Here is a 26,798-nt window from a genome sequence, read left to right on the forward strand (position 1 = left end):
GAGCTGAATATATATTAGGCAAAAAATAAAAAAACTCAATCAATATAGTGCAGTGTTTAGCGGTCTAATGATAGGAACTAGCCCGAGATACTCCTGGCTCTGACAACAAGACTTTGACATTATGCGCGATAGATCCTGATGACTACCAGACTTAGACATTATGACAGATAGATTGTCACAATGTTAACAGATAAGTTGGTGTCAGGGCCAGAGTATCCTCGGGGCTATAGATAAGAACATGTACATGAAGTACGTTCCCATATGCGAACTCAAAGCACGGGGCATGACCTTAAATTATTGTGGAGGTCATCCTTTCTTACATAACTCAACATGAATGTTCTTATGGATCCTATTTTTATGGAGTCTGGCTATAATTGAAGTGGTTCAAATCGAAAGTCACCATTCTGGTACTATTACCCATTATGACTTTAAATATAGGTCATGGTCATCGACTATGAACAAACGTGGTGCTCATCTTCATGCTCAGAATGTCTGATGTTGGAGGACTGTAGGCCCCATAAATCATTAACAATGTATTTATCTGAATATGTGAATCCTAAATAAATTGGAGAACATGTTATACTATGTTACTCATTTAAACAAATTTATTAGCCCTCCTGTCCCAGCAGCCGAGGGGGGGGAAGCTGGAACAAAAACATCAATAAACAAATAACAATAAGAGGCCAAAAATATACAGAACATTGCTACTCTATAGAAAATCATTATTACAAGAATGGAGTGACTTCAATTAAATGAATTTCCCTCAATATTTTTTCACCACAAAAGGTTCTTTCAGTACTTTTTAGATCAAAGTATCAAGGTCACTGCTATCTCATGTCTAGAAAAATCATTGTTCAGCTATCATTTAATGACGAATTTTAAAATATTTTGTCAAGATTTAATCTTCTAAATGTACTAATAGATTAATGTTTGTTGGTTTTTTTATTTCTATAACATAGTTAAATAATTTGTTAAAACCTTACTAGCTTTCATGGAAATCCAAAGTAGTTTGGATCATACATTTGTACATTGTAGCTCCAATTGAATCTGAATGAAGGTCAAGGTCATTCCAACAAAAATGGAAGCCCTTCATCCCAGCATGCAACAGGCACATTATCAGGTATCTAAGCCTCTTGGTTATTAAGAAGTTGTTTAAATTGTTTAGCTCTAATTTAGCCACGTGATCTTGAAGTGAAGGTCAAGGTCATTACCCTTAAAACACACTTGAGGTAAAGCCCTTACATCCCAGCAGCATGTTACAGACCCAAATATCAGGTCTCTAGGCTTATTGGTTATAGAAGTTGTTAGAAGAGTCTCTTAAGCCTATTTTGACCCTCATGTGACCTTGAATTGAAATGAAGATCACGTTGTCATTAAGCGTGAACGAAATTTGGTAGCCCTTTCATCTCCGAAGTATGCCTAAGGGCTCAATATCTTTAGGCCTCTTGGTTATTGAGAAAAAAATGTTAAATATATTTTAACTTGACCCCTGTGACCTTTAATGAAGATATTGTCATAACAAATGGTAGCCGCTCTGTGACCTCAGGTATAATGGGCCTTTTGATTTTTCGTTGACCCCCTGTGACCTTGAATGAATGTTGAGGTCAATTCATGGTTGAACCAACTTGGTAAGCCCTTCATCCAACATGCCACAGGCCAAAATTTCAGGACTCTAGGGGGGTCACCTAACTTTTGTAGAAGTGGTTTAAATAGAATATTTGATGCTGGACGCCTATTACCGTTAGGGCAGTTGAGCTAACAAAAACACTTTTAAAACCATTTATTGAATAGCGATTTTCAGATTTTTAAGCATCCATTGCCATTTTTCACAAATATTAACATAAAAATCTCATAATGCATGTTAGTTAATATCATCTTGAGTATGGCTATTTTTTCTAGGCATAAATGCGTCTGTAGTATTAGCTAGGATGAATATTTTAACTGAACAATAAATTATAAAGTAAAAATCAGTACAGTACTGCATGGCTTCTAATTGATTCTGATCTGTCAGAGTTACCTCCCTTTGGTTGATACCACACCTACACATGTTAGGTACGCTTACCACGTGTATGAGGTCTTATTCCACCTGATTGCATTGAGGTGGACATATGCTGGGATCCGTATGTCTGTCATGTTGATGGCAGCGCCGGTTTTTTTTGTCACTTGGTTTAAATGTAAGGCAATTTAAAATGGCAGGATATATAAACGATTACTGATTGACTCACTTGTTGATAATATATTAATCCATTCCCGTAAATAATTTTGTATGATACCACCCATATATTGTTTTAATCCATGTTTAAATCTTATGCAAGTAGATGTGCTCAATTCTACTGTCACTAAAACATTATGGCTGCTATGGTTAATACAAAAACACAAGATCTATATTTAGCGAAACGCATAATGGAAATGAGGCTTACTTCGTTCCGCTTGTTTTGCGTACACATTTAGACAACTCCTAAATTTCATAAAAACTCAATATTCCTATTCAAATTAAGAATGGAGGCCAATTCAAGTGAAAGTACAATGAAAGTTATTTATAAGAAATGCATTTATCATAGCTTCTTGGACTAATTTTGTCGCAAATGTCTTGCAAATATGTGTAATTTATGATTTATGATTTCATTTTGATCAGCTGTGGCCCAGCAACATGAATCAATGGCCGTGCTCGTTAGAGGTCACACACGACGCAATGTTAAAAAGTATCTTGTCGTGTAAACCTCTAACATTGTCGGAGTAATGTTTAGGCAGTCACCTCATAATTAAGACTACAAGGCCACATAATACACTGAATTGTTTACAGTACTGCAGCTTTATTCAGTTTCTTAAACTGTGTTGAAACACACTATGCATTGCATCCTCGATACTCCAGGGGTTACAATAACTGACGTTATATCCACCCTGGACTATCTCATAGTAAATCTGAAGGCAGTTCAGTAGAAAATATCTGACCAATCACAGGCCTGCAAGGATTTCCTTTGAAGACTACAGAGAGAGCGACGCCCAAAACTTCAATGCCACACAGTCAACCACAGTGTACCGTCATATACTGCCGACCATGTCATTGTCCATCACAGCAGACCTTTTTTGTAATATATTAGTAAATACAGCATATTTATTGTCAGTAATACTAAAAAAAACTGTATCATGCTGTATATATGCATATATGCCACTTGCACAAATATTGCAATACTCACTGCATCTTTCATAGCAGTACCATTGCTCATTGTCATTCAATGAGGGTATAGGTATAAGTTATATGTATATATTGACATATTGGTCTTCTTTGGCATAGTAAAACGAGCCTGTATTCATATCACTGTAAGTCGGGTCTGGTAACATAGCAATAAAAGTATAGGTATAAGTTATATGTATACAATGCATACATGTACATATGTACATGTTAACATGTATGTTATCCAAAATTACAGTATCTCCTTTGTATATCCAAAACAGATTGGAAGCTTAAGTACACTTCTATGTGAAATCATTAATACGTTCAACTACTCATTCATTTCACTGGTACAAACATAGTTTTGCCATCTATCTCCATATTTGGCTGCCTGCGTATTCATTCACAGGACAACTAATTTGCATCCTTCCATATGTTGGCTGACATGTTATCCTATTCACAGGACAACTACTTTTGCATCCTTCCATTCATTGCTGAACCGTATCTCATTCACAGGACAACTAATATTCCATACTTACCTATATATGGCTAAATGTCTATCCGATATCTCATATATGGCTTGACTGTATCCATCTTCGACAGGACTAACTAAATTTGCATTCCTTCCATATAATGGCTGACTTGTAATCCAGAGACGAGAGATTCCAGAGCGTTGCTCTGCTGATTAGTACAGGAAGGGAGACAACTCTCTCTGAAAATAAAGACAGCCTCATCTGTTTTATGATCACCTTTTATATGAAGTATTTCAACATAGGGATAGTTCAAAATAGCTTTGAAAATAATAATAAACTGAGAATTTGATTAAGAAAACAAACGTCTAAAAACGAACAACTTTTTTAAATTAACATTATAGATTTGCAAATCCTTTCCACATTGCATTGTGTGTTATGCTATTTTATTTTGAGACAGAGCACATTTTTTGCAAAAGTTGGCAATACATAATATAATAATAAAGTCTTTGATATATTTTTTCAACTTTATAACTTAAATCACTTATAGCTATAGCCTTTGGTCCAATTTACAATACATACAGAAAATCTTTACATGAGAGTGGTTATTTACAAAATGTAATACAAAATTTCCATCTACCAAGACAATGGTGTGAAATCATCTCTTGATCATAACATCATTATTACATGTACCTGTGATGTCACAATAGTGTTATTACCTGTGTGTGTCTGTAAGATATTTATGACATGGCGTATGACATATGGACGAGTAAAGTCTTATGTGATAAACAGTATTTACATATGATGATACAATCATCTGACCAAGGATTCTTAGATAAGTGAGAATGATTTTTCACTAATCTCTTTACACTGCACTATTATCCACGCGAGATGCCATAATGAACCAGGAATAAAAACTGTTTTATTCTCAACAAATACATGTTTTAATTGAGTCAAAAGAAACACAATTGTAAATTTTTACTAAATTTCACATTGCTTAGTACAATGCTTTAAAGGACGAAAGATTTAGAAGACGTGTCTTAAATTTGGTACATAAAAAAAAAAATATGACAGTTATTGAATATGACGACCCACTTCAGAAAGTATGACGGTAAGCCTAGCAACCTACAAGCTACATCAAAGGCTGCGGCAGCAGATATCAAAAGGAAAGAGGCTCAGGTGTCGCCCAATGTCATGATCTGTGCACAAACACAAAAGCTCTTGCAACATATTTGTCTTATTCGTCCAAAACCAAGAGTGACAAATCCTTCTCACTTGCAAATCCTTGATATGACACACTCCAACTATTTTAACTTACCTGATCATGTGTTAGAACAGGAAGTCTGAAGGGTGTCCCATCATATTTTATCGTACACACAAAGTGACACCCCACATACCACCAGGAGCATTCCTAAACAGGTGGCAACAATCATAAATCGTGTTTATTATTTGTGATAATAGGACATAATTTATTGTATAGAATACGGCCATATAAGTACAGATAAAAAAAGGTTATGGTCGGACGTTTGAATAAATCACATTTAGTAATATCGATCGTGAGATGTACTTAGTCTTTACAATCTGCTACACGGGCAATACATCCCACCCTACCCTAGAAAACACAAATGTTAGGTTTTAATGTAGTGGGTAAAGTGATATATATCCACCGAGAATAGATTGGGCCTAAGTAGTGGTTGGCATCACATGTACAACCAAAGTCAGATTGCGTTCAAGAAGATTACAGAAATGATACGTAGCACGTCAACAGTAGAATATCCTACACAGAAATGTTTGTGCCTAAATGAGTAAAAGTAAGTGCAGAATGAAGAACGCAAATATGATATCCGCCACCGCCTGTGCTGAAAGAACCGATCAAATAAAGTCACCAGCGTAATAGTTGCAGGTTTATTTTGAGAACACTTTCTGTTCTTATTTACACATTATAACATTTAATATTCTATACTTCATTAATCTAAAAGTAACTTTTCATACTTGGAAAAACAAAACACCAACCACTCTAAAAATACCACTGAAGAGAATGAAGTACATAAAAACTCTAAAGCGTGATTTTTATTTTCTTTAAAGGGCCACTACTTTCCGAAAACGGCTTTAATTTTTAAAATAGGAAATGTGAAACGTGAGATCAATAATTTATGGTAGGTCGCAGAGTTAATTACACTTATACTTATTAACCAGCACACTTATCACCACCTTCAGAACTGTTTAATTAGAATAAATAAATTGTAATTTCATTAACGCCGGTTCGTTTTATGTTCTTCCCGTCGTCGTGTCCATAAATGCCGCCCGGTATTTAGACTATCACTGCGGCAGACCGGCAAAAACAGCGAAATTGAATTTTTCACTGATAGTCGTACATTAAGACGAGGAAATCGTGCAATATGTTTGGGTATGTGGAAACCTCATCTCAAGCCAGCCAATATATATTCTTCTTTTGTTATTAATGTTTTTTAAGAACCTATAAATTTTTGCTTCCGAAACGGCTTTTAAATTTTTAAATAGGAATGTAAAACGAGGATCAGTAATTTTGTAGAGTCGCAGAAGTATATTCTAACTATACACTTTACTACACACTTATCATACACCTTAAAGGGTAGGATTCGCCTCACCAAATAACTATGATATATATTTTGTGATAGATGCGATAAGCGGGAAGAAAAGATGAAAAATACATATTGCAAATATCTCAATATCATTTTCTTTATGTGTTTGAGCTTGAACAAATGTGGTCTTGAATACAACGATATAAGAATCCAAGATTTATTACGTGTCCCATCAGGACAAAAATAAATATGCCAAATGAAGCTGCGATATGGATTGTGTTGTTCGAAGTTTGGCGCACAGCGCAGAGTCACCAACATAAAAGTAAAACAAAAGGCAACACGAAAGTGTGAGCGTAATAAACAGAAGTAGCATATCTGAAGACGCAACAGCAGTGAGTAAATCTGATAATGTAATTAGGTAGCACTCCTAGAGTAGTCTATAGCGCAAAAAAATCAGAGATGTTCTTGTGGTAGAGTCAATAGAAGAAGCGGCGAGAACCACATCTCAAGCGGAACTTGCCGTAGGGGGAACGAGTTTGGGCACACGTGTAAGCGGCATGCACGTGATGAGTTAAATTTCAACACATATCCCGCGCATCGCTCAACACCGCAGACTAACTAGCGAGTAACATTTGGTGTGCAAAGTTAGCGAGCGTATGAAAATGTATAGAACAGTGCCCCCTCGCACTTGCCGATTTCTGTCACATGTTTCGCTTTTTTAACTAAGTATGCCGTGCAAGACTGTCCACTTCTATCTGACATTTTGTTGCAAGACAACGCATCCGTTTTTGCTGATGTGGCCTATCGTTTTGGAAAAAATAGTCATGCGTTCTATTGAAATGCTTGAGTCTGTCGCTCTAAATTTAGAGATGAAGTTTTCCTGGTACGCGCAAGCTAGGCAGCCTCGAACCACGCCTATTGTTCGCTGTATGCATTGAAATGATCTGAACGATTATATCTATGTATAGGATAAATTACAGATTTCGTATCTTTATATTTCATGGGCTAAACGCTACCTTGTAAGAATTGGTAAATAGAATGAACTAAAAATGTTAACTTTTTCATAACGCTGGTCCGATTTATGTTTTCCCGCCGTCGCCTAAATGGCCGCCGCGGGTTATATTTGACGTATCACTGCTCCAGACGGCAAACGTAGCGTAAATGAGAATCTCCATTGTTATCGTACATTAAGACAGTAAATCTTGCCATATGTTTATGGTGTGATTGAGTTACCGGGCTCATTTTTAGCCATCGTATATGATATTTTCTATTTGTTATTAATGTTTAATAATGAAACCTTTAAATTTTGCTCACGGAACGGGTAGTGGGCCTTTAATAAATACAATGCTGATTTTAAAGAACAATTGCTTATTAGGTTGAATGGATATATAGTACCAAAAAAAATGTACAGCAGAATTTATTACATAATGATAACACTTACCTGTCGATGGAGTCGTCCTCCCTAATAACTGTACCCGATATAGATGTAGACAAATATAATGTCAAAGAATTGGTGATTGTACCGGCTAATGATAAGGGAGGAGCTTCAAACTCTAAAATATGGGAACAGGTAGAATTGTAACAGAAAAAGTAATAATTAATTGTAGCACAACATGCACACGGCCACATGTAAGCATTTCATTGATCAAGGTGGGACGTAATATATATATATTGAAGTCAAGAAAATAGGCAAACTTATTGACGTATTACGCAAAGACACATATTAATGAAGAAAAAAATTAATAAAGTGGTGCATTATTTAAAGTCTCCCATTACCTTTCCGGAGCAAAATATAAATGGATTCGATAAAAAAACATTAATAACATCAGAAAATGCATACCGATGAACTAAAATAAGGAGTATACGACATCCAAACGATATGGCAAGAATAACAGCAAAGCTAAAGAGAAAACGGAGGAGAGGTACAATTCGCAGTTTGGGATGGCCGTCTGCGCAGTGACGTCAACGTGGAACAACTACCGCGCGTATTTAAGGTGATGAGACAGGGGCGGGACTGCCAAAATACACCCGCGTTGATAAAATAAATATTTATATTTATTATATATTATGAGAAGAATAACAGAAGGTTGAGAGTGTGTAATGTAGTATTAAACGGAAGATTTAATAATTTTTAAGACTCTAAAAAAATTATCGATCTTTTTTAACATCCCATTTTAAAAATTATAAAAGCCGTTTAGGTAAGGGTAGTGGGGCCTTAATGAGATAAGGATCAGAATACCATGTTTTAATCCTTTTTTTACATTAACGTTGTATTCTATTAAAAATTTATTTCAGCTATTGAACATGTAAAGCTGTGTATTGCCATAATTAATTAATCGCACTATACAATACATCTTGTAAATAAAACTGTGTAAAAGTTTAATTGGACGAGCTAGTAAAAATACAAGCACATGTATAACTATTCCGAATTTGCATATTACAGAGTTATCTGCACTTGCGGGTAGGTATTGATTGTGATGTCATATGTTTGGGAGCGTAACGTCATACCTTTCGGAGAAAACAACGTGAATTGCCCTCACGAAATAATGACGTAACAATCGATACCTACCCACAAGGGAGCTAACTCTGTAATGTTCAAAGACAGAATATGTATATAGCTACCACTAGTTAAAAGTTAAACTGAAAAAGCTTTTGTTCAATCAGTTGTTTTGATACAATAGTGCATTGTCTTATGGACTACAATAGTGTATTGTTATGATAACTTACCTGCTGTAGCCAGTGTAAGGTAGTATACCACAGATCCTGATTGGTTGATGCAAAACGGAATCAAATACTGCAACATACAACATGTTATTCATGATTATCTTAATATATATTCTTTGAGAAACAAGATGATACCTATATAGAAGTATCACATCTGAAAAGTTATAATCGATCTAATATGAATTTTACAATTAATGTTAATAAATAACTATAAGCTTTTACTTTGAAAATAAACGAAAAAGTCTTAAAAATAATTTATCCACAAGTAAATGTGTGAAACATTTTGATACAACATACCTTCCAATTGAAAAACAAGAATTTGAACTCTGACAGCATTTGTTGAATTCTGTTTTTTTCTTTGATATTTTCTATACCCTTGCTTCCTCTCTTGATTAGAGGATTTGTCCCTCCCCACATAGCAGCCACCACCATAAACCATAGGGGAGCTGTATTCACCATTTTGGAATGATCCTAAAAAGAAATCCACAACATCGTGCAATTAAACAATACAAAATAGAAGAGTACATTACTAATTAAATGGTCAATCGACAGAACTAAACTAATCCAGCTTTGTTAGATGTTCATCGATGAAAAACATCTGACAGACTTTGCAGAACAGTGAATACCTTAAGCTTATTTGCAATAAATTTACATGTGCCCAACCTGATATAGGGAAAAACAAGTGACGAATGCTTAAAAGTCCCAGACAAGGATATACAAGCTTTGGAAGGAGTTCAAAGAAGGGCAACAAAATTAGTGAAAGGGCTGAACAACAAATCCTATAGAGAAAGACTTCTGATCCTAGGCCTACCAACACTAGAATACAGAAGAAAAAGACAGATGTAATACAGATGTACAGAATTATGTCTGGACTAGACCATCTGAGTCAGAGAGGGAACAAAATGGTAAGGAGATCAAGAGAACTGAGGACGAGGGGCCACACAAAGAAACAAAGACCACGACTCAACCTCAGAAAACACTTCTTTGCTGTTAGAGTTTTCGACGACTGGAATGGTCTTCCAAACGTCATTGTAAATTCCAAGTCACTGAATAGTTTCAAGGCAGCTCTGAATAGGCATTGGAACAACATCGACATAAAGTTCAGCCCTAACTGCTATGCCACCAACTGAGCAGGCTATCAACCAAACAATCCCCCCAATTAACATGCATTGATATATCAAATAAGGCACTATGGGTGCATAAACTGCAACTCTGCATATAAACAGAAATAATTTTCTAAAATTCAGAATATACACCAAAGTAAGATAAAAATTCATAAATGTGAAAATCTAAAGGATGCCAAAAAGCGAAGGCTTATGTAAGGCAGATACTGATATAACTGATATATAACTGACAGTTCAATATCACACAATAAATTGAACGTGATGAAATAAAAGTTTACTTACCGTACGTACAAAATGGGTATGTTGATCCGTGCTTGATATAAAATCTTGGTCAGCGGAAAGCTTACAAGGGGCTGACGAATCACCGACACGGACAGAAAAAAATGGGAAACAACACTTACATGTAGGTTCCGGTTTGTTAATTTTCCATTGTTTATTGTTGGTACCTTGAGTTAACCAAAAGCAGGTCAGAAAGGTATATAAAATATCTGTCTCACTCAAATCCATTTTGATATTTCGTCACTAATATGGGATGATTTAATGAGGATCTCTGAGCGAAAATTGACTACAATTAGTACAAACAAGAAAATAATTCAGAAAACTCATGCAAATCGTCGTTTGAAAATTGGAGTTACATGTAGTATTTTTTTTGATTGGTCAATTTGAAAAGACATCAAAACGTGATCCCATATGATGAGATGCTGTCCGATTACGCGCATTATGTAGTTACTATGACAGATCAGTAGAATTCAAACGGCCATATACACAGTGTATGAACGGAAGTGTATAGCATTTTTTTTTTAATTTCGTAGAACTTTGCGAGTCTGTATACATTTTAGCAGTACACTTGCCAAGACAAAACAATGGATAGTGGATAATTTCTGCCAATTTTATTTATTCTATACGTTTTTTGTTGTAATCTTAAGTTATAAACGGCATCATGGATAGCAATTTGAACTACCGATGACTAATGAAATTTTGAGGGTTAACCAGCTGTAATAAACGATGATTGCTCGAACTCTGTGGGTTTATCATTGTTTATTGCAAACATAGTACCGTACAGCAGCCCACCAAGATGGCTGGGGCGGAAAGCTCTTATGTGCAACTCATTGAAACTATCGGTGCGTTTGTTTTACAATACTTATTACAATTCTCCCACTTGGTTAAGATCTCATACAATATCAAAATAATCTGTTATATGAGTTATATGAACTGATTATTTTTTATCAGGTTCAATTTAATAAAAATCTTACTTTCAACCGAGTCAATGTATTCAATGAAATTGTAATTTTCACTATTCACTTTTGAACCACTGTTTGTAATTTCCACTATTCACTTTTCAGCACCATAGTTAGAAGTATTAATGATGAGTTAGATTTCTCACTGACTAGAACATTATCATTATTAATGATTGTCCACATGAATAGTTTATAAAGTAAACACTCAATTCAACTGGATAACTCAACTATTGAACTAAACTAAACTACTAGAAATCAAGGTAGACTGCCTTGAAATCTGAAGATTGCTAGGGATTATTTTGCCCTTTAACACAACAATGTTCTAACTACATATACTGGGAGCTAGCACTATTTTACAAACTAAAGTATACATATATTTGAACCGGTTAGGTATGAACTTGCGGTCGAGAAAAAACGGACCTATTTTTTAAAACATGTCTATCCGCTGGGTTATATACAACTTTCGACGGATATCTTACCTTAAAGAGAAATAATTTATCTTTCCATTGAGTGCTTGATGAACAAAATTGGCCAAGTATTGACGAAGTTATGGCTTGATGAATCGAGAAATTTACGAAAAATATGCTAGGTAGACATTTCCCTGTCCGGTCGAAATGTCGTCTCGGCTCTAATGGGCACCTCAAAAACCAAGCCAAAACCCACAAAATCTACGCTTGTGGTGGTAAACAGTACCCATCAAACTGTGTTCATCCCACAACCTCCTTTGGAGGTGTCATGACCCGTACCTTTGTAGAAAACTCCATTTAAACATCGTGTAGCTCACTTACTTTAACCGTCACCGCCATGTTCATTTGTTTTTCGGAACGCTTCTCGAGTTTACCTACAAGCACAACATTACATAATTTGCATAATGTAGTCACGATATGTAAAGTCGAGAAGCGTTCCGAGAGAAAAATGAACATGGCGGTGGTCGTACGGTTAAAGCACAGGGTGTTCGTTTCTAATATAAGTATAAGTATAATACTGGGTCAAGGTCTATAACTCGGCCGGCCATATAACACTACCCAATTTCAGTAAAAGTATGATTATTATCCAACCGTATAGGATATAAATTATAATAATAGAAATACTCTCAATCGACAGCCAGATAATTTATCTTTAATTTGGTATATGATACAATATATATCATGCCGTATAAATGTCACTAGGTATCCAGAAACATCGGAAAAAACAGCCAGATTTCAACTGGTCGGACACTGTGGTGTCCTCCGATAAACACGCTAGGGCTCTAATGGGTAGTTTCAAAAACCACTGCATGTCAACACTTCAGCTTCATAGCGAATTAAAGTTTGGTAAAAAAACAAACTTACCGGTATGTTAGTGTTTATCTATGTACCATCCATTTGCGCAATACAGCCTTTTGAAATTTCCGATTGAAAAAATGTGTGTCTCTAGCCGTCATGTTGATATGTGTGTAGTACATTTGTTTTCTCGGCGTTGATTGGTCAATTAATTTTCGAGAGCCAATCAACGCCGACAAAACAAATCTACTGCACACATACTTACATGGCGACTAGAGACATAATTTTTTTCAATCGGAAATTTCAAAGGGCTACGTTAGGCAAATGGATGGTATTTATCCAGGGATTTACTAACCGGTAAGTTTGTTTTCTACCAAACTTTCATTCTTATGACGCTGAAGTGTTGACATGCAGTGGTTTTTGAGCTACCCATTAGAGCCCTGGCGTGTTCATCGGAGGACACCACTGTGTCCGACCAGTTGAAATCTGGCTGTTTTCCGATGTTTTTGGATACCTAGTGACATTTATACGGCATGATATATATTGTATCATATACCAAAATAAAGATAAATTATCTGGCTGTCGATTGAGAGTATTCCTATTATTATATCCTATACGGTTGGTTAATAATCATACTTTTTCTAAAATTGGGTAGTGTTATATGGCCGGCCGAGTTATAGACTATACATGTATTAGAAACGAACACCTGTGGTTAAAGTAAGTGAGCTACACGATGTTTAAATGGAGTTTCTACAAAGTACGGGTCATGACACCTCCAAAGGAGATTGTGGATGAACACAGTTATGGGTACTGTTTACCACCACAAGCGTAGATTTTGTGATTTTGGCTTGGTTTTTGAGGTGCCCATTAGAGCCGAGACGACATTCGACCGGACAGGGAAATGTCTACCTAGCATATTTTTCGTAAATTTCTCGATTCATCAAGCCATAACTTCGTCAATACTTGGCCAATTTTGTTCATCAAGCACTCAATGGAAAGATAAATTATTTCTCTTTAAGGTAAGATATCCGTCAATGTTGTATATAACCCATTTATTAAAATAATCATGGTTTAAAAAAAATAGGTCCGTTTTTTCTCGACCGCCGAGTTCATACCCTTGATACTATAATATTTATACGTGTATGTATACTATTGGTTAAAAAATTTTCGTGCCAGGTCCCTGTGACACATACTGCTAGCTAGCCTATTTGCAAACAAAGTCTTTGAACCGGTTAGGCAACTTGCGTTCCCTGGTTGGACGGTTCGGTATGGGACTGTCTATCCGCTCGGACACTTTCTACGGAGTAGGTGGAGTCTGACTCTGTTTGACCGGAGTCGCAGGTGTTACAATACTCGGTGTAACCTCGGGTTCATTCGAAACCACGTGTGGTTCGAACTCATGATCCACTTCTGGAGTCTCGGCTGTGCTTGTGTTCCACTCTCCGTAGTCTGTTCGTTTTTCGCACATGATCGATGTAACGTTTGATCGTGTGTCCTTCATTTATGGTCACTGTATAAGAAACTGGACCTGTTTTAGCTTCAATCTTCCCTGGTAACCACTTAGGACCTTTGGCGAAATTCTTAACATAAACCTTGTCCCAGGTTGCAGTGTAGATGTTCGATCTTTCGACGACTTGTTGTGATACATCTTTTTGTTTACTCTGCCGTTCTGTAACCTTTAGTTTTAAGTCTGGTCGTACCCTATCGAGTTTGGTTCGAATCCGACGTCCCATCAGTAACTCACAGGGAGCCACTCCAGTGGTTGTTTGTGGTGTTACTCTAAAAGTCAACAGAAATCGAGCTAATTTCTGTTCTACAGTCCCCTCGAACTGTTTGCGAATTCCATCCTTGATTGTTTGCATGGCTGGATGACCCTCATGCAGACTCTGGAGCATGGTTGGTTGACCCTTCAGGGGTATGATTACTCTGCTCCCCTGTGGTATACATCCGTCTTGAATACTGAGCTCTGACAGGATCTTGAAATAAGGTGTGATTAACTGGTCTGGACTCTTAGCTGGCCAACCTGATTGCACAAAGTTTCGCACTCTGGACATGACTGGTTCTTGATCTGTCCACTGCTCAATCTGGGTTGCGTTAATGGGCGAGTCCTCGATCTGTTCCATGGCAAGGATTACTTCCCTGGTACTGGAGGTTCTTTGGATAGTTATAGTGTGATTCACATTGTGACTCTGTATCTAGAGAACCAGAATTATATGTATGAACTTATATTGAGGCGTTGATATATTCTTTCCAATAATTGGTTAATCAGATGATCTGTGATCACAACGCAGTATAATAGACTTGAGTGAGGAACCCTCAGTAGTGTCCTCGTCATTCGTTTCAAATTTATAGTCATTTGCAATTTAGATGGAGTAAATGCAACAAAAATGCAATGCACCACGTTGAGATATTCAGGTTTAAGTTGGATTTCCATTGACCAGTCATTACTTTAAAAATGTCAGAATTACGGAGAAAACAAATCCTTCTAGAATCATAAATGAAAATTGCTTACGTCATTTCCATATTCCTTACGCCGGAAATGGCTGTTCACTTACAATATTATTTTCATATTTCCGTGTCTAACGTTATTCCACGGGATTCAATTTCGCGATTTAAAGATGATGTTCCCCAGTTGACCAATAATGGATGTTTGATCGTGTATATATATGTCTAATTAACACAAAAACTAATATAAAATAATTTATTTCGCCTTTGGTGCATGCGCAACCAGTACTTCCTTCCATATAGGATGTAGTGACACGGATTTTTTTTTCGGGATGCAATTAATTATTATTAGAAGCTCAAACTTTTCAATGGTGGTAATGGTGTAAAGTAAGTAACTTTTGTAACTGAAGAAAAAAACTAAATCGTCTGCTTCTGTTTTTGATGAAAAAATACCATTTGTCAGCGGTGGAGCATCTTCAAACTTTAGTTTTACTGTAATGCCACTGTTGCAGCGATTGATTTTCCCAATTTCATATCACCAGCGAAATAAGTAAAATCTAATCGCACGCATAAATATATGGTTTCAAATATACATTTTAGTGAAAAGAATAATTCCATTAGTATGGACAAAAATAATGCAAAATTCGAGGCGATCTGTCACATTATCAAGATACAAAAAGAACAAACAAAATTTCATGTAAATGACGTCGTGGTCAAAATGCCCACATACTCTCATATATTTTTTAGATAATAACACAAATAGGCTGGTTAATATTAGTGATGATAGTGATGAGCATCTAAGCTACTCTTGTGTGTCTGTATCGATCGGTATGTACATATTCAATATCGTTGTCGCCCGGGAATCACATGATCAAAAAAGTGAACTTTCCATGAATCAAATCATAAAAAACAAGATTTCCACTTTTTATTTATATGTTTCTCAATGCAAAACACATCATGTGGCCTAAAAACGATATCATATGTAAGTTCCTTTTGCTTGAAAATTGCTGAAAATTATAAATATGAGCGATTTGTAATGACATTTTTGCGCAAGTGACTATACAGGTTTTTTTTAATTAAAACAAGCGATAATACAGTTAAGTAACAAGCGACTATGTAAAACTATTTCGTGTATGCATATCTTAAGATATGTTTTTAGCCACTTTCTAATTATGAATGGTGTAGAATAAAGAAACTGTAAATAAATAAATAATCAAATTACTCATATAAGTTACAATCATAACATGTATTTCAGGAAAAACTGGGGGAAACACAATTTCCTCCGAAAACTCATCGCAGTTTTGATCGCAATTCAGTGATTGCACTTCGATTCTTATATATAACTAACATTATTTTCAAATTCATGTTCATGGATTTTTTAATATACATGTTATGAGGACGTCTATAATGTTACACATATTTGTAGTTACGAATAATGCCGATATTTGGTGTTTTACCGACCTGCATACCATGCTTGTTTACAGCCCTCCCGCTTCGATACTCACAAGTGACGATACAAAAAGCAACTAACGATTATACTATACACTTCCCTTCATACACTGTGTTAAGAATGCCCTTATATGTTTTTATGCTACTCTACATCGCTGAGCAAAAATGACAGCACTAATTCAAATACAACTTCTCTAAGAATTACTTGGAACCTGTGTAAATTAAACAAATAGCCATGCTGACATCATATAAATGTGTATCACCTACCACTATTCGGCAGGCAATGTATTAACTGTAAATGATCTGTTGTCATCAAAGTAGCATACGGACACCCACCTTTATTTCTACCACTAGACCTGCACAATTGTTTTCTACCACTTTGTCTAATAATGAGGCACAAACGGTATAAAGCTAGTATATTAATAATCCGAAATAAAAGGCCAAAATAAATTCAAAGTAAAATAAAAAAAAATCATCTCTTTGTCTAGTTCGTTTCTTATCTTTTAAAAACCATTGATTTATCGACAAGTCTGTCCTTGGTTAAGATCAATACTTACCATGATGTATGTATATAATGTTGATCACCTGTATTCGGTATACCTGTCCTAGGTCTACCTTCCACCAGGCTTTGGTCCACATCTGTGTGAGAACAGTGTCCGCTCTCTAACACATCCGCCAGAACTATATCCACAACTCGACCGGCGTCGACGTAAAACCAAATATGTTGAGCTTTGTGTCGCTGTTTTATTTAGAGCCAAATTTTCTGAACAATAAGGAAAATTATTAAATTCTGGTTATAAAATGCATTATTTATTATTTAGATTTTCTTTGTGGTACAAATTATCTTTGCATGCATACATGTAGGTACCTTCGTATTTACACCTGCGCATAAGTTCAACGAGAGAAAGCATACGATTGGAGTGGTGATTTTCTTTATCTTTAATACATAAACGTTGATTCTTAAAAAAAACACTTTCACTAGTCACCTTATATTGTTTTTTCATAATGATTTTAATATTGATGTATCTGTAAGGATGTCTATAAATGAAATTTACACAAAAGATACATAATTTCTTTGGAAAAAACATGTGATAAGCTATCCGATTTCCATAAATAGTTCCTGTCAGTGTAAGAAATATTGGTTGATATTTGTTGATGATAATTTCATATCAGAAAGCACAACCTTAAAAATAACCTTTGATAATCTACATCGACTGTATCTATATCACAGGCCACGCCCCCGTCACATTGACATCGTCCTACCGGACACGCCCCCGTATCTATATCACAGGCCACGCCCCCGTCACAGTGACATCGTCCTACCGGACACGCCCCGTATCTATATTACAGGTCACGCCCCCGTCACAGTGACATCGTCCTCCAGGACACGCCCCCGTATCTATATTACAGGCCACGCCCCCGTCACAGTGACATCGTCCTACCGGACACGCCCCGTATCTATATTACAGGTCCCGCCCCCCGGCAAAGTGACATCGTCCTCCCGGACACGCTCCGTATCTATATCACAGGCCACGCCCCCGTCACAGTGACATCGTCCTCCCGGACAAGCCCCCGTATCTAAATTACAGGATACGCAACCGTCGCAGTGACATCGTCCTCCGGACACGCCCCCGTATCTATATCATAGGCCACGCCCTCGTCACAGTGACATTGTCCTCCCGGATACGCCCCCGTATCTATATCACAGGCCACGCCCCCGTCACAGTGACATCGTCCTCCCGGACACGCCCCGTATCTTTATCACAAGCCACGTCCCCGTCACAGTGACATCGTCCTCCCAGACACGCCCCGTATCTATATTACAGGCCACGCCCCCGTCACAGTGACATCGTCCTCCCGGACACGCCCCTGTATCTGTATTACAGGCCCCGCCCTCGTCACAGTGACATCGTCCTCCAGGATACGCCCCCGTATCTATATCACAGGCCACGCCCCCGTCACAGCGACATCGTCCTCCCGGACACGCCCCCGTATCTGTATGACAGGCCACGCCCCCGTCACAATGACATCGGAGACTACAGGACAGCCCCATCCACCCTGTCTGACATCCCTTGACGTCACGAGAGAAGATTTGTAATAGACTAATAGGTATTTAACTATACTCACGTGGTGTGCTCACGGAATAAAGCACAACGTAAACAAGGAAAACATTGCAGCTCCTGGTCGATTCCGTATTAAGCTAAGATGAACATTAAAAACTCTGATCAACAGACTAGGACTTTATATATATGTTTCACTGATTACAAGGAAGTAAAATTCCTCCATTACACGACACAGATAGCAATAGGATGGCCATGTCATCAGTGAAACAGAAATCATATGTTCGCAAACCCTAGTTGCGCATTTGTGTGTGATTTGTGTTTTTTTTTTTTTTTTTTTTTTTTTTGTTTTTTTTTTATACATAAATATCCCTGTTATCTGGGATGATTTTAAAAACACACCTTAATAACAGAGTTACCTTGTGGCTAATGCCGCGGATCAACAATACGCAGTTTCCCGAATTCAATTTTCAATCGATGAAGTGAGGTGACTGTAGTTATGTAACTATCATCAGCACTTTACTGCATTCAAAAGCGAGCAGAATATAACACATTATAAAAAGAATCATGTAAGTTGTATGTGCTATAACTGTACGAAAATGTTATTCTTCCCTTTGAGTCAGTAATTTACTAAAAACTATCAGGTTGTATGAATTAAGCTTTCAAAAACGTTTAATTGGACAGACAAACAAAATGCGATTTCTTATAAACTTAATTTTTAACAAAGAATGCACGCATTGTAAAATTCTTGTTTTTATGTTCTATGTATGTTTAGATGAAAACGTATCCTCAGAAATCATTTTCAAATTACTTATATCACTTAAAAAATATGAAATGAAATTGTAGATCAAATTTTTGTTTCATCGTCCGACCATGCATATATACTCACTGTGAGCGTAAATATAACGACGTTTAGCATACTGCTAACATTAATTTGAGCTCATATTTGTACTTTGAAAATTTAAACCTATGCCTTTTAAATATTGAAATTCTCAAATGTTGATAACTTTTGCTGGTGAATGACATGTATAAACGTCTACTTCGTATGAAAATTACACATATAACTTTAACACACCCATTTAAACCTTGATGGAAATGCATAAAAACACTCAATCAGGTCATGACATGTAAGTCAACACTGCCTCATGGCAGTTATAATTTGTGGCGTCTAGAGTATTATGTGATAAAAAAGCTATAAAATTTCCAACGACCACATGACCATATCACCAATTTCTCCTACCAACAAGTGCTCCTGTATCCTGACATATTTCGCTACTTCGTCTGATAATGATATTTTCACCTAATTAACATCTGGCACTTAGGCTAGAAAACTATATGTCTGGTAAACCCATTACTGATTACTTCACGGATCAATTGTTCACGATTTGACGGTTATATCGATGTTCCTCGAGTCGTGACAAGATCAACCTTGCAAATATTACCGGTTATATGTCGATATTAATTATATAAACAGTACAAAGCATGGATAATAGTTCTAACGCCATTGTTCTACATTTTAAAAGTATATTCAAAGAGGATTTATCGTTCTTTGTATCTGTATCAACTCGTTCAAACATTGATATATGTATGTACTACGTGATTGTATGGTATTTATTGTTGCCTTTTTTCTTCAAAGGTTTAGTTTTACAATATAATGGAAAAAAACAAAAAGCTCTACTTTCATATAATCAAAAATAATGTAATGTACAATGCATTCATCTGCACACAAATAACATTTAACCACTTCTTCATATTGTAACTTTGCATATCACAGAGTTACTTCCCTCTAGGTATCAACTGTATCATCATTGTTTTATGAGTGAAGGAAATATATAACAATAATGTATAACCACTCTCTAATACTCACTATGTGCATTAACGTTTTCATCACAAAATAAAAGTCAGATGAAAATATCAATTCTTTAATGATACAGAGATGTGGTATCAGATATGCCAGAGACCAAAAGAAGTGTGACGAAGGGTATCTATTACATTGCTCGTCAGCTAGCTACTCACTTGTCTTTTATCATTAATTTTGTAAAATATTATCATTGCCGTGTTTCAAAAATCTGAATAAATAAAAAAATGAACACCAAGGAAGTATTACAATGCCATATATAATCACACTTCAATATGATTTATTATACTAAATGGTAATACACGAGGAAATTTATTACTATGTAAACACTACGAAGAAAACACCCGTTAGGTTTGTCAGCAAACAAAGATAGAAATAGGCCAACTGATGGCGTAAAGATAAGACCTGGGTGTATATGCTTGGTGTATATAATAGGTATACATAGAGACGATTTACTTTATTCCGGTATCTATTACAAAGTATACGTAGTAACATAATACCTGGATAACCGAAGTCATTTATGTCTATTAATCTATAGCTTTATAACCCGTGGCGTTTACCTGAACTAATATTATAAGACTCTTTCATATGTGGATATGAAGGATAGGGATATTCTACCCGAGGGTCACAAAATGTAGTAAAACCCGAGGCTTGCCGAGGGTTTTGCAACATTTTGTGATCCCGAGGGTAAAATATCCCTATCCTTCATATCCATTTATGAAAGAGTATTTTTTCTTTCATACCTCAACGTTTCATAGCAATTTTACAACTATAATATCCCGCCATTTTGAAATAAATTCGAAGAAATCCACGGCTGGAAGTCAATTTTTCATATATGAAAAATTACGTGGTATTTTCAACAATCATTCCGTTGTTTGCAGCTTTTATATGGTAAAACCAGTCAAATTTGTAAAAATATGTTAAAACTTTACCGAGGAAATAGAAATTTCGTTGACGCCGTGACGTCACGAGGCTTTATTGCATGGGTAGCCATGCAATACAGCCTCAGGCGACATGAGTGTATTGCCCTGGACCAGCCAGTATTACACCCGTAGGTGTGATATGCTTGGTAATATTGTCTAGATAGCAACGTGACCTACTTGATGTGATTCGTTTGTTTGATTTAACACCCTAGGGGACGCGTTGGCCGAGTGGTTAAGGCGTTCCAACCCATCACCACAAGTCCTCAACCTCTGGGTCGCGAGTTTGAATCCCATGTAGGGCGGTTGCCAAGTACTGACCAATGGTCGGTCGTTTTTCTCCGAGTACTCCGGCTTTCCTCCACTAACATACCTGACACGTCCTTACATGTCCCTGGTTGTCGATTGATATGACGTAAAAACATATAACACTCTATACACATAAAGCGTTATATTAAAATGTTTCAGGTCTAGGAGATGGGGAAAACTGGAAACCCGGAGGCATAGGGGGCATCGAGATAATGTCAGTAGATCTTAACCACTCGGCAACTAAACAATATTGACAGTTTTAACGTTATACATGAACATGTAAAGGAATAGTTAATTTCAGAATATTTTTTGGCTGATAGTATATACTCAGAAATTGATAAGGTTATAGAAGCCTTCTTGTTGAATAAATATCTAGATACAACAGTCGTAACATGGACTGCCGAATTACAATCAAAATACTAATGACGTTTACGTGCACCGATGAAGGACTATCAAAGTTATGATAGCTTTTACGTAAATCGTAGAAAAACAAAATTGGCAGTAAAATAAACATGAATGAATATCTACTTTATCTGGGCAGAACGAATATTTGACTAAATTGATGAATGAATAACTTTAGATACAATCAAGTTAACACTAGCAGTACTGATGAATAACTCTAAAGTGTAACAATAAATTTTATGATATTAAGCAAATACCAGTTAGAATAATGCTTTTATAAACAAAACAAAAGTATATTGTATAGATAATACAAGATACAAAAAGACAAAAAATATATCAATCCATATATAATTAATTTTCTCATTGTTTCTGGCTTTCTGATTGGCTTATTCATTTTTTTCATTCCACGATGGAAAAAAATCCGAGAATGGCGCGGAAACCCGACGTTATCGTGACGTCACAATAGACACATTGACGTTGCGTATTGATTTGGAAAAAATAATTCCCTGGAAAAAATCAATGGAATCGTACGTGTAAATGTATTTCATTTTATAAAGTAGCCTGGAAAATTAAAGATGCTCCACCGCTGACAAATGGTATTTTTTCACTATCGAAAACAGGAGCAGACGATTTAGTAATTTTCTTCCTTTACAAAAGTTACTTACTTTACACCATTACCACCATTGAAAAGTTTGAGCTTCTAATTTTACTTTAAGTTGAAAATATAAAAAATAATTAATTGCATCCCGAAAAAAATCCGTGGCACTATATCCTATATGGAATGAAGTACTGATTGCGCATGCACCAAAGGCAAAATAAATTATTTTATATTATTTTTTGTGTTAATTATACATATATATATACAAGATTAAAAACCAATTATTGTTCTAATGAAGAATGCTATTTATGCTCTGTCGGCGATGGAGCATCTTTAATTATAAGCATTGAAGTCACTATTTTTGAATTTCATCGGGTTATGAAATAAATTTCGTTTGCAAACTTTTGTGAGAATCCGCTACTCGGATTCACACAGTTTGCAAACAAAATTTCTTTCATACTCCGATGAAATTAAAAATTAGGAACTTCAATCCATATATAAAAACAACAAATGACTGTTAACAGCTTCCATGTGACAAATCTTGTCCAAAATATGATTTCTACAGAAAAATTTTTATGTATGTTCGATCAGTAACAAGCATATTTATGGTTGCTTTTAGTATGTCAAAACAATAAAATTATTTTACAACGTTATAAAAAATTCTCCAAAGCATTATATACCTTTCAGATTTTTGTCAGTACCATTCGAATTGAGAAGACAGTTTAAGTATTAAAGAAACTTTTATTGGTCACCATGAGCTGTATATGGCATTTCTATTTGTTTAACTATGGCCTGGAATAGTTCCTTATTGTGCTGTGAACTTGAAAAAAGTATGATTCCCAATAACTATATAATATTATATATAACCTCTCATTGATGTTTGTACTTCATAAAGCACTACTTGCATTACATGGTGGTATTCAAGTATCTGCTTTCAAACTGCTTTAACGGGACATATAATCCTCCAACGGAATAGCATTAAATTAACTTCCTTGTTGAGTTGGGATCGCCATCTACTCAAAATGGCGATGGATAAGGTGACGATTAGAAAAGCTGTGTTTCTGCTCATGTTCATCATGTATCAGGGAATTATGTCTGAACGTAAGTACAGATGTTAAATACAGTAACAAGAACAAAAAATAGAGAAATAACAACAGATAGATTATTTTACAATGATATTTTAATATCATTAAATCCTATCCCGATTTACAATATGTTGAGTTTCAAGATTTATCACTACAAATCTGGTACTTAATCGTGGGAAGGTAATTATTATGTGAAATATATTGTTGTGTTTTCTGCCATAATGCATTTGTTAAAAAATATTGATTAAAAAACAGCGATAGTTCAGTAAGCTGTAACACTAGGCATTTATTAAATATTAAAAGTAAAATAGTTGTATCTTATAAGAAATACCGACTATGATATTTTAAAATTCTAACGGTCCTTTACAGTTGTACTTCCTATATGGTTTATAATAGAAATAGTCGAAGGAATTATAATGATATTGACTCACTTTGGACGATTTCAATTACACGGCGAATATAAAAGAAAGTGTGAATAATGGATAGAATTAAGAACGGCGGTGACTAACTAATACAAGGTACCGAGTACGGAAAACTATTAGGCTACATTGCATACTAGATAAAGTCTGGTAAAGAAAGGGAGCATTGTAAAATCTTTTTAACGCGTTTTGTTGCGTTGTATAATTTAAATGGTTGAATCGGCTTTATTCTAAGCTAAATAATCCCGATGCAAAAATCGTCTAATTCTTGTAACGACAGACGGCAGCGTCCATAAACCGAAGATTGTAAGAGAAATCATTCCATCTGAGTGGCCGACACAAAATAACGCTAGTCGGCGTCACCTAAGCTCTTCTGACTAGACGACAAAATACAAGGCAAGGAAATATATATATGTCCATTTATTTTTAATTGTATTGTTATAGAACTAATCACTAACACAACTCATTTTAATATCTTTAATATTAATGTGCAATGCTATTAATGTGTCCAATCTTGTGAAAGTATTCGTCATTTTGTCAAAAATGGATTATTAAATGACGGCCTTTTCATTTCTCCCGAAGGCATAATACGATCTTAAACAAAGCACGTTTTCTCTCTTTTTTTTTTTGCTTTAGGTACTTTTCAAAAACAATTCATTCGCACCCATGAAAAATAACAAAGTTTCCACCTCACTCGATGAAACATAACTGATATTCATCAAGAAACAAGGACTATTCTATTTATTACATTTGTTTTCTCGCTTCCATTTACAGAAAACCAGCACTACTAGTTCCGCCAAAGGTTTATTCCGCCATTGTATTTTACAGAGTTATTTGCCCTTGACGTAATAATCACATTTTTGTAAGTATAACGTCATACTTCTACACAAAAATACGACATCATTTTTTGTGCACAAACTATTTACCTAACAATCAAAATTATATTTTCACTGTCTATGCTGTATTCCGGTTGGTCAAAAGCGAGTGAAAATATCAAAAGTGACGTTTACACTCCAGTGAAAATATCACTTATATTTTCACCATAAAACCTTACATTTGATTGCGAAAATGTAATATAAAAGTATATTCGAAATAAATAATTAATTGAAAAATGGTTATCTATACATTTTTGTATATCGATTTCGAATTTATTGATACCATCATGCATCACTATTCAAAATATTATTTTCTGAAAAATTTCACGATAATATGTTCAGTAACATGACGCAAACAACTTTTTTAACGACTGTTTTTATTGCAAAATACTATATAAATTGACTGAAAGGTTATTAGTTTAAGATATTGGATATATAGTAAGGAATAATTACAACCCTTAAAGCTCATAATCAAATGAATTTTTTTTCATGATAATATGTTGCCGGCCAGAAGTGTCATACCTACCGAAGCCTGAGTCACCTCTGTTTACAATACTGACGGAAATGACGTCATATTGTTGCTGTAGATCGACCTGCCACCATGACGTATCCTCGTTTGGAGCCGTGTGGCTACATGACCCTTCAATGTAGTTCGGGTTATCATTACCGTCGTTAGCTCTCCAGGCGTAACCAGCTGGTATGTCGTAGAAAGCGGATCCCTCATACAATGAGGAAAGGCTGGCTGGCTTGTTCAAGGACAAATTATGGAAGAGTACACTAGTATCTCGAACACATGCGACGCTGCCAGTGAGAGTCTGCTAAGATAAGAAGTGTACAACATAAGATGTTCCGTCTTTTAGTCTCAGGTGACAGTTATATCCTCGTTAGGGGGGGGGGGGGTTGCTACGAACGTGTCTATTGTCTCCTATTGATCTAATGCTAACTGCTGTGTGATGGTGTGAAATGCCAAATATCTCTCGACCAATCAGAATATATAATTCTCACTTGAGGTATAATCATAGGCACTGTCACCCTGTAATGTATGTAGTATGTATGTAATATAATAGTGGGGGAGGAGAAATTGGTACCCATGTACCCCTCTGGCAGTTTTTCGAAACATGGTTTTTTAGGACCGGTATGATGTCTAGTTTGATTTTATGCTTGCTGCCATTGACAACTCATGTCCCATGGGGGTCATATGGCGGCCATCTTGGATTTCAGGTATCAAAAATGGCCAAAATGACACATTCGCATATATGCGCATAGATAGAGAACCAGACAACATTCAGAGACAAATAAACACATTTTTTGATATGATTGAAACATGCTGAATACGATTAAATCATAATAATGACGTTACGTCTTCTTATTTTTGTGAAATGACGGGAAAACAATGAAATTTTCAGCTTTTTTTCCCTAAAAAATCGATAAATGTCATAATTTTTATCACAAGTAAAAAATTGATGGACAAATCACCTTGTAACAGTCATTTCGAATTGAACCAACTCTTATGTAAACATATGTGTATTATAAAAAGACAGATCGCATCAATGAGGTCGGAAAAAGAGAGGGAACCCCTCCCCCTAAAAAATTCACAAAAAATGGCCAAAATGACACATTCGCATATATGCGCATAGATAGAGAACCAGACAACATTCAGAGGCAAATAAACACATATTTTGATATGATTGAAGCATGCTGAATACGATTAAATCATAATAATGATGTTACGTCTTCTCATTTTTGTGAAAGACGGGAAAACAATGAAATTTTCAGCTTTTCCCCCCTAAAATATCGATAAATGTCATAAATTACATCACAAGTAAA

General features: G+C 35.7%; 2 protein-coding genes across 2 annotated transcripts; both read right to left on the bottom strand.

Moving 5' to 3' along the window:
* Positions 1-3,856: 3,856 nt before the first annotated feature.
* Positions 3,857-10,088, bottom strand: LOC138326203 (transmembrane protein 234-like). The gene is made up of 5 exons (XM_069272330.1): positions 9,225-10,088; positions 8,931-8,997; positions 7,645-7,756; positions 4,961-5,076; positions 3,857-3,884 (listed from the first exon to the last, which is right to left on the bottom strand). Exons 1-4 carry the CDS (start codon positions 9,384-9,386, stop codon positions 5,001-5,003), a joined length of 417 nt encoding a protein of 138 aa, XP_069128431.1. The 5' UTR covers positions 9,387-10,088; the 3' UTR covers positions 3,857-3,884; positions 4,961-5,000.
* A 3,860-nt stretch (positions 10,089-13,948) lies between these two features.
* Positions 13,949-14,674, bottom strand: LOC138326205 (uncharacterized). Its single transcript, XM_069272331.1, has one exon. It carries the CDS (start codon positions 14,672-14,674, stop codon positions 13,949-13,951), a length of 726 nt encoding a protein of 241 aa, XP_069128432.1.
* Positions 14,675-26,798: the final 12,124 nt, after the last annotated feature.

Source organism: Argopecten irradians, chromosome 6, assembly GCF_041381155.1.
Source record: "Argopecten irradians isolate NY chromosome 6, Ai_NY, whole genome shotgun sequence".
NCBI lineage: Eukaryota > Metazoa > Mollusca > Bivalvia > Pectinida > Pectinidae > Argopecten > Argopecten irradians.

Bases quoted from the DNA above. Each gene is read 5' to 3' on its own strand.
- LOC138326205 (XM_069272331.1), bottom strand. From the start codon at position 14,674: ATGGAACAGATCGAGGACTCGCCCATTAACGCAACCCAGATTGAGCAG.
- LOC138326203 (XM_069272330.1), bottom strand. From the start codon at position 9,386: ATGGTGAATACAGCTCCCCTATGGTTTATGGTGGTGGCTGCTATGTGG. The intron at 8,998-9,224 runs GTATGTTGTATC...TGTATGTTGCAG, and splicing joins TCTTGTTTTTCAATTGGAAG to TATTTGATTCCGTTTTGCAT. The intron at 7,757-8,930 runs GTAAGTTATCAT...CCCATATTTTAG, and splicing joins CCTTACACTGGCTACAGCAG to AGTTTGAAGCTCCTCCCTTA.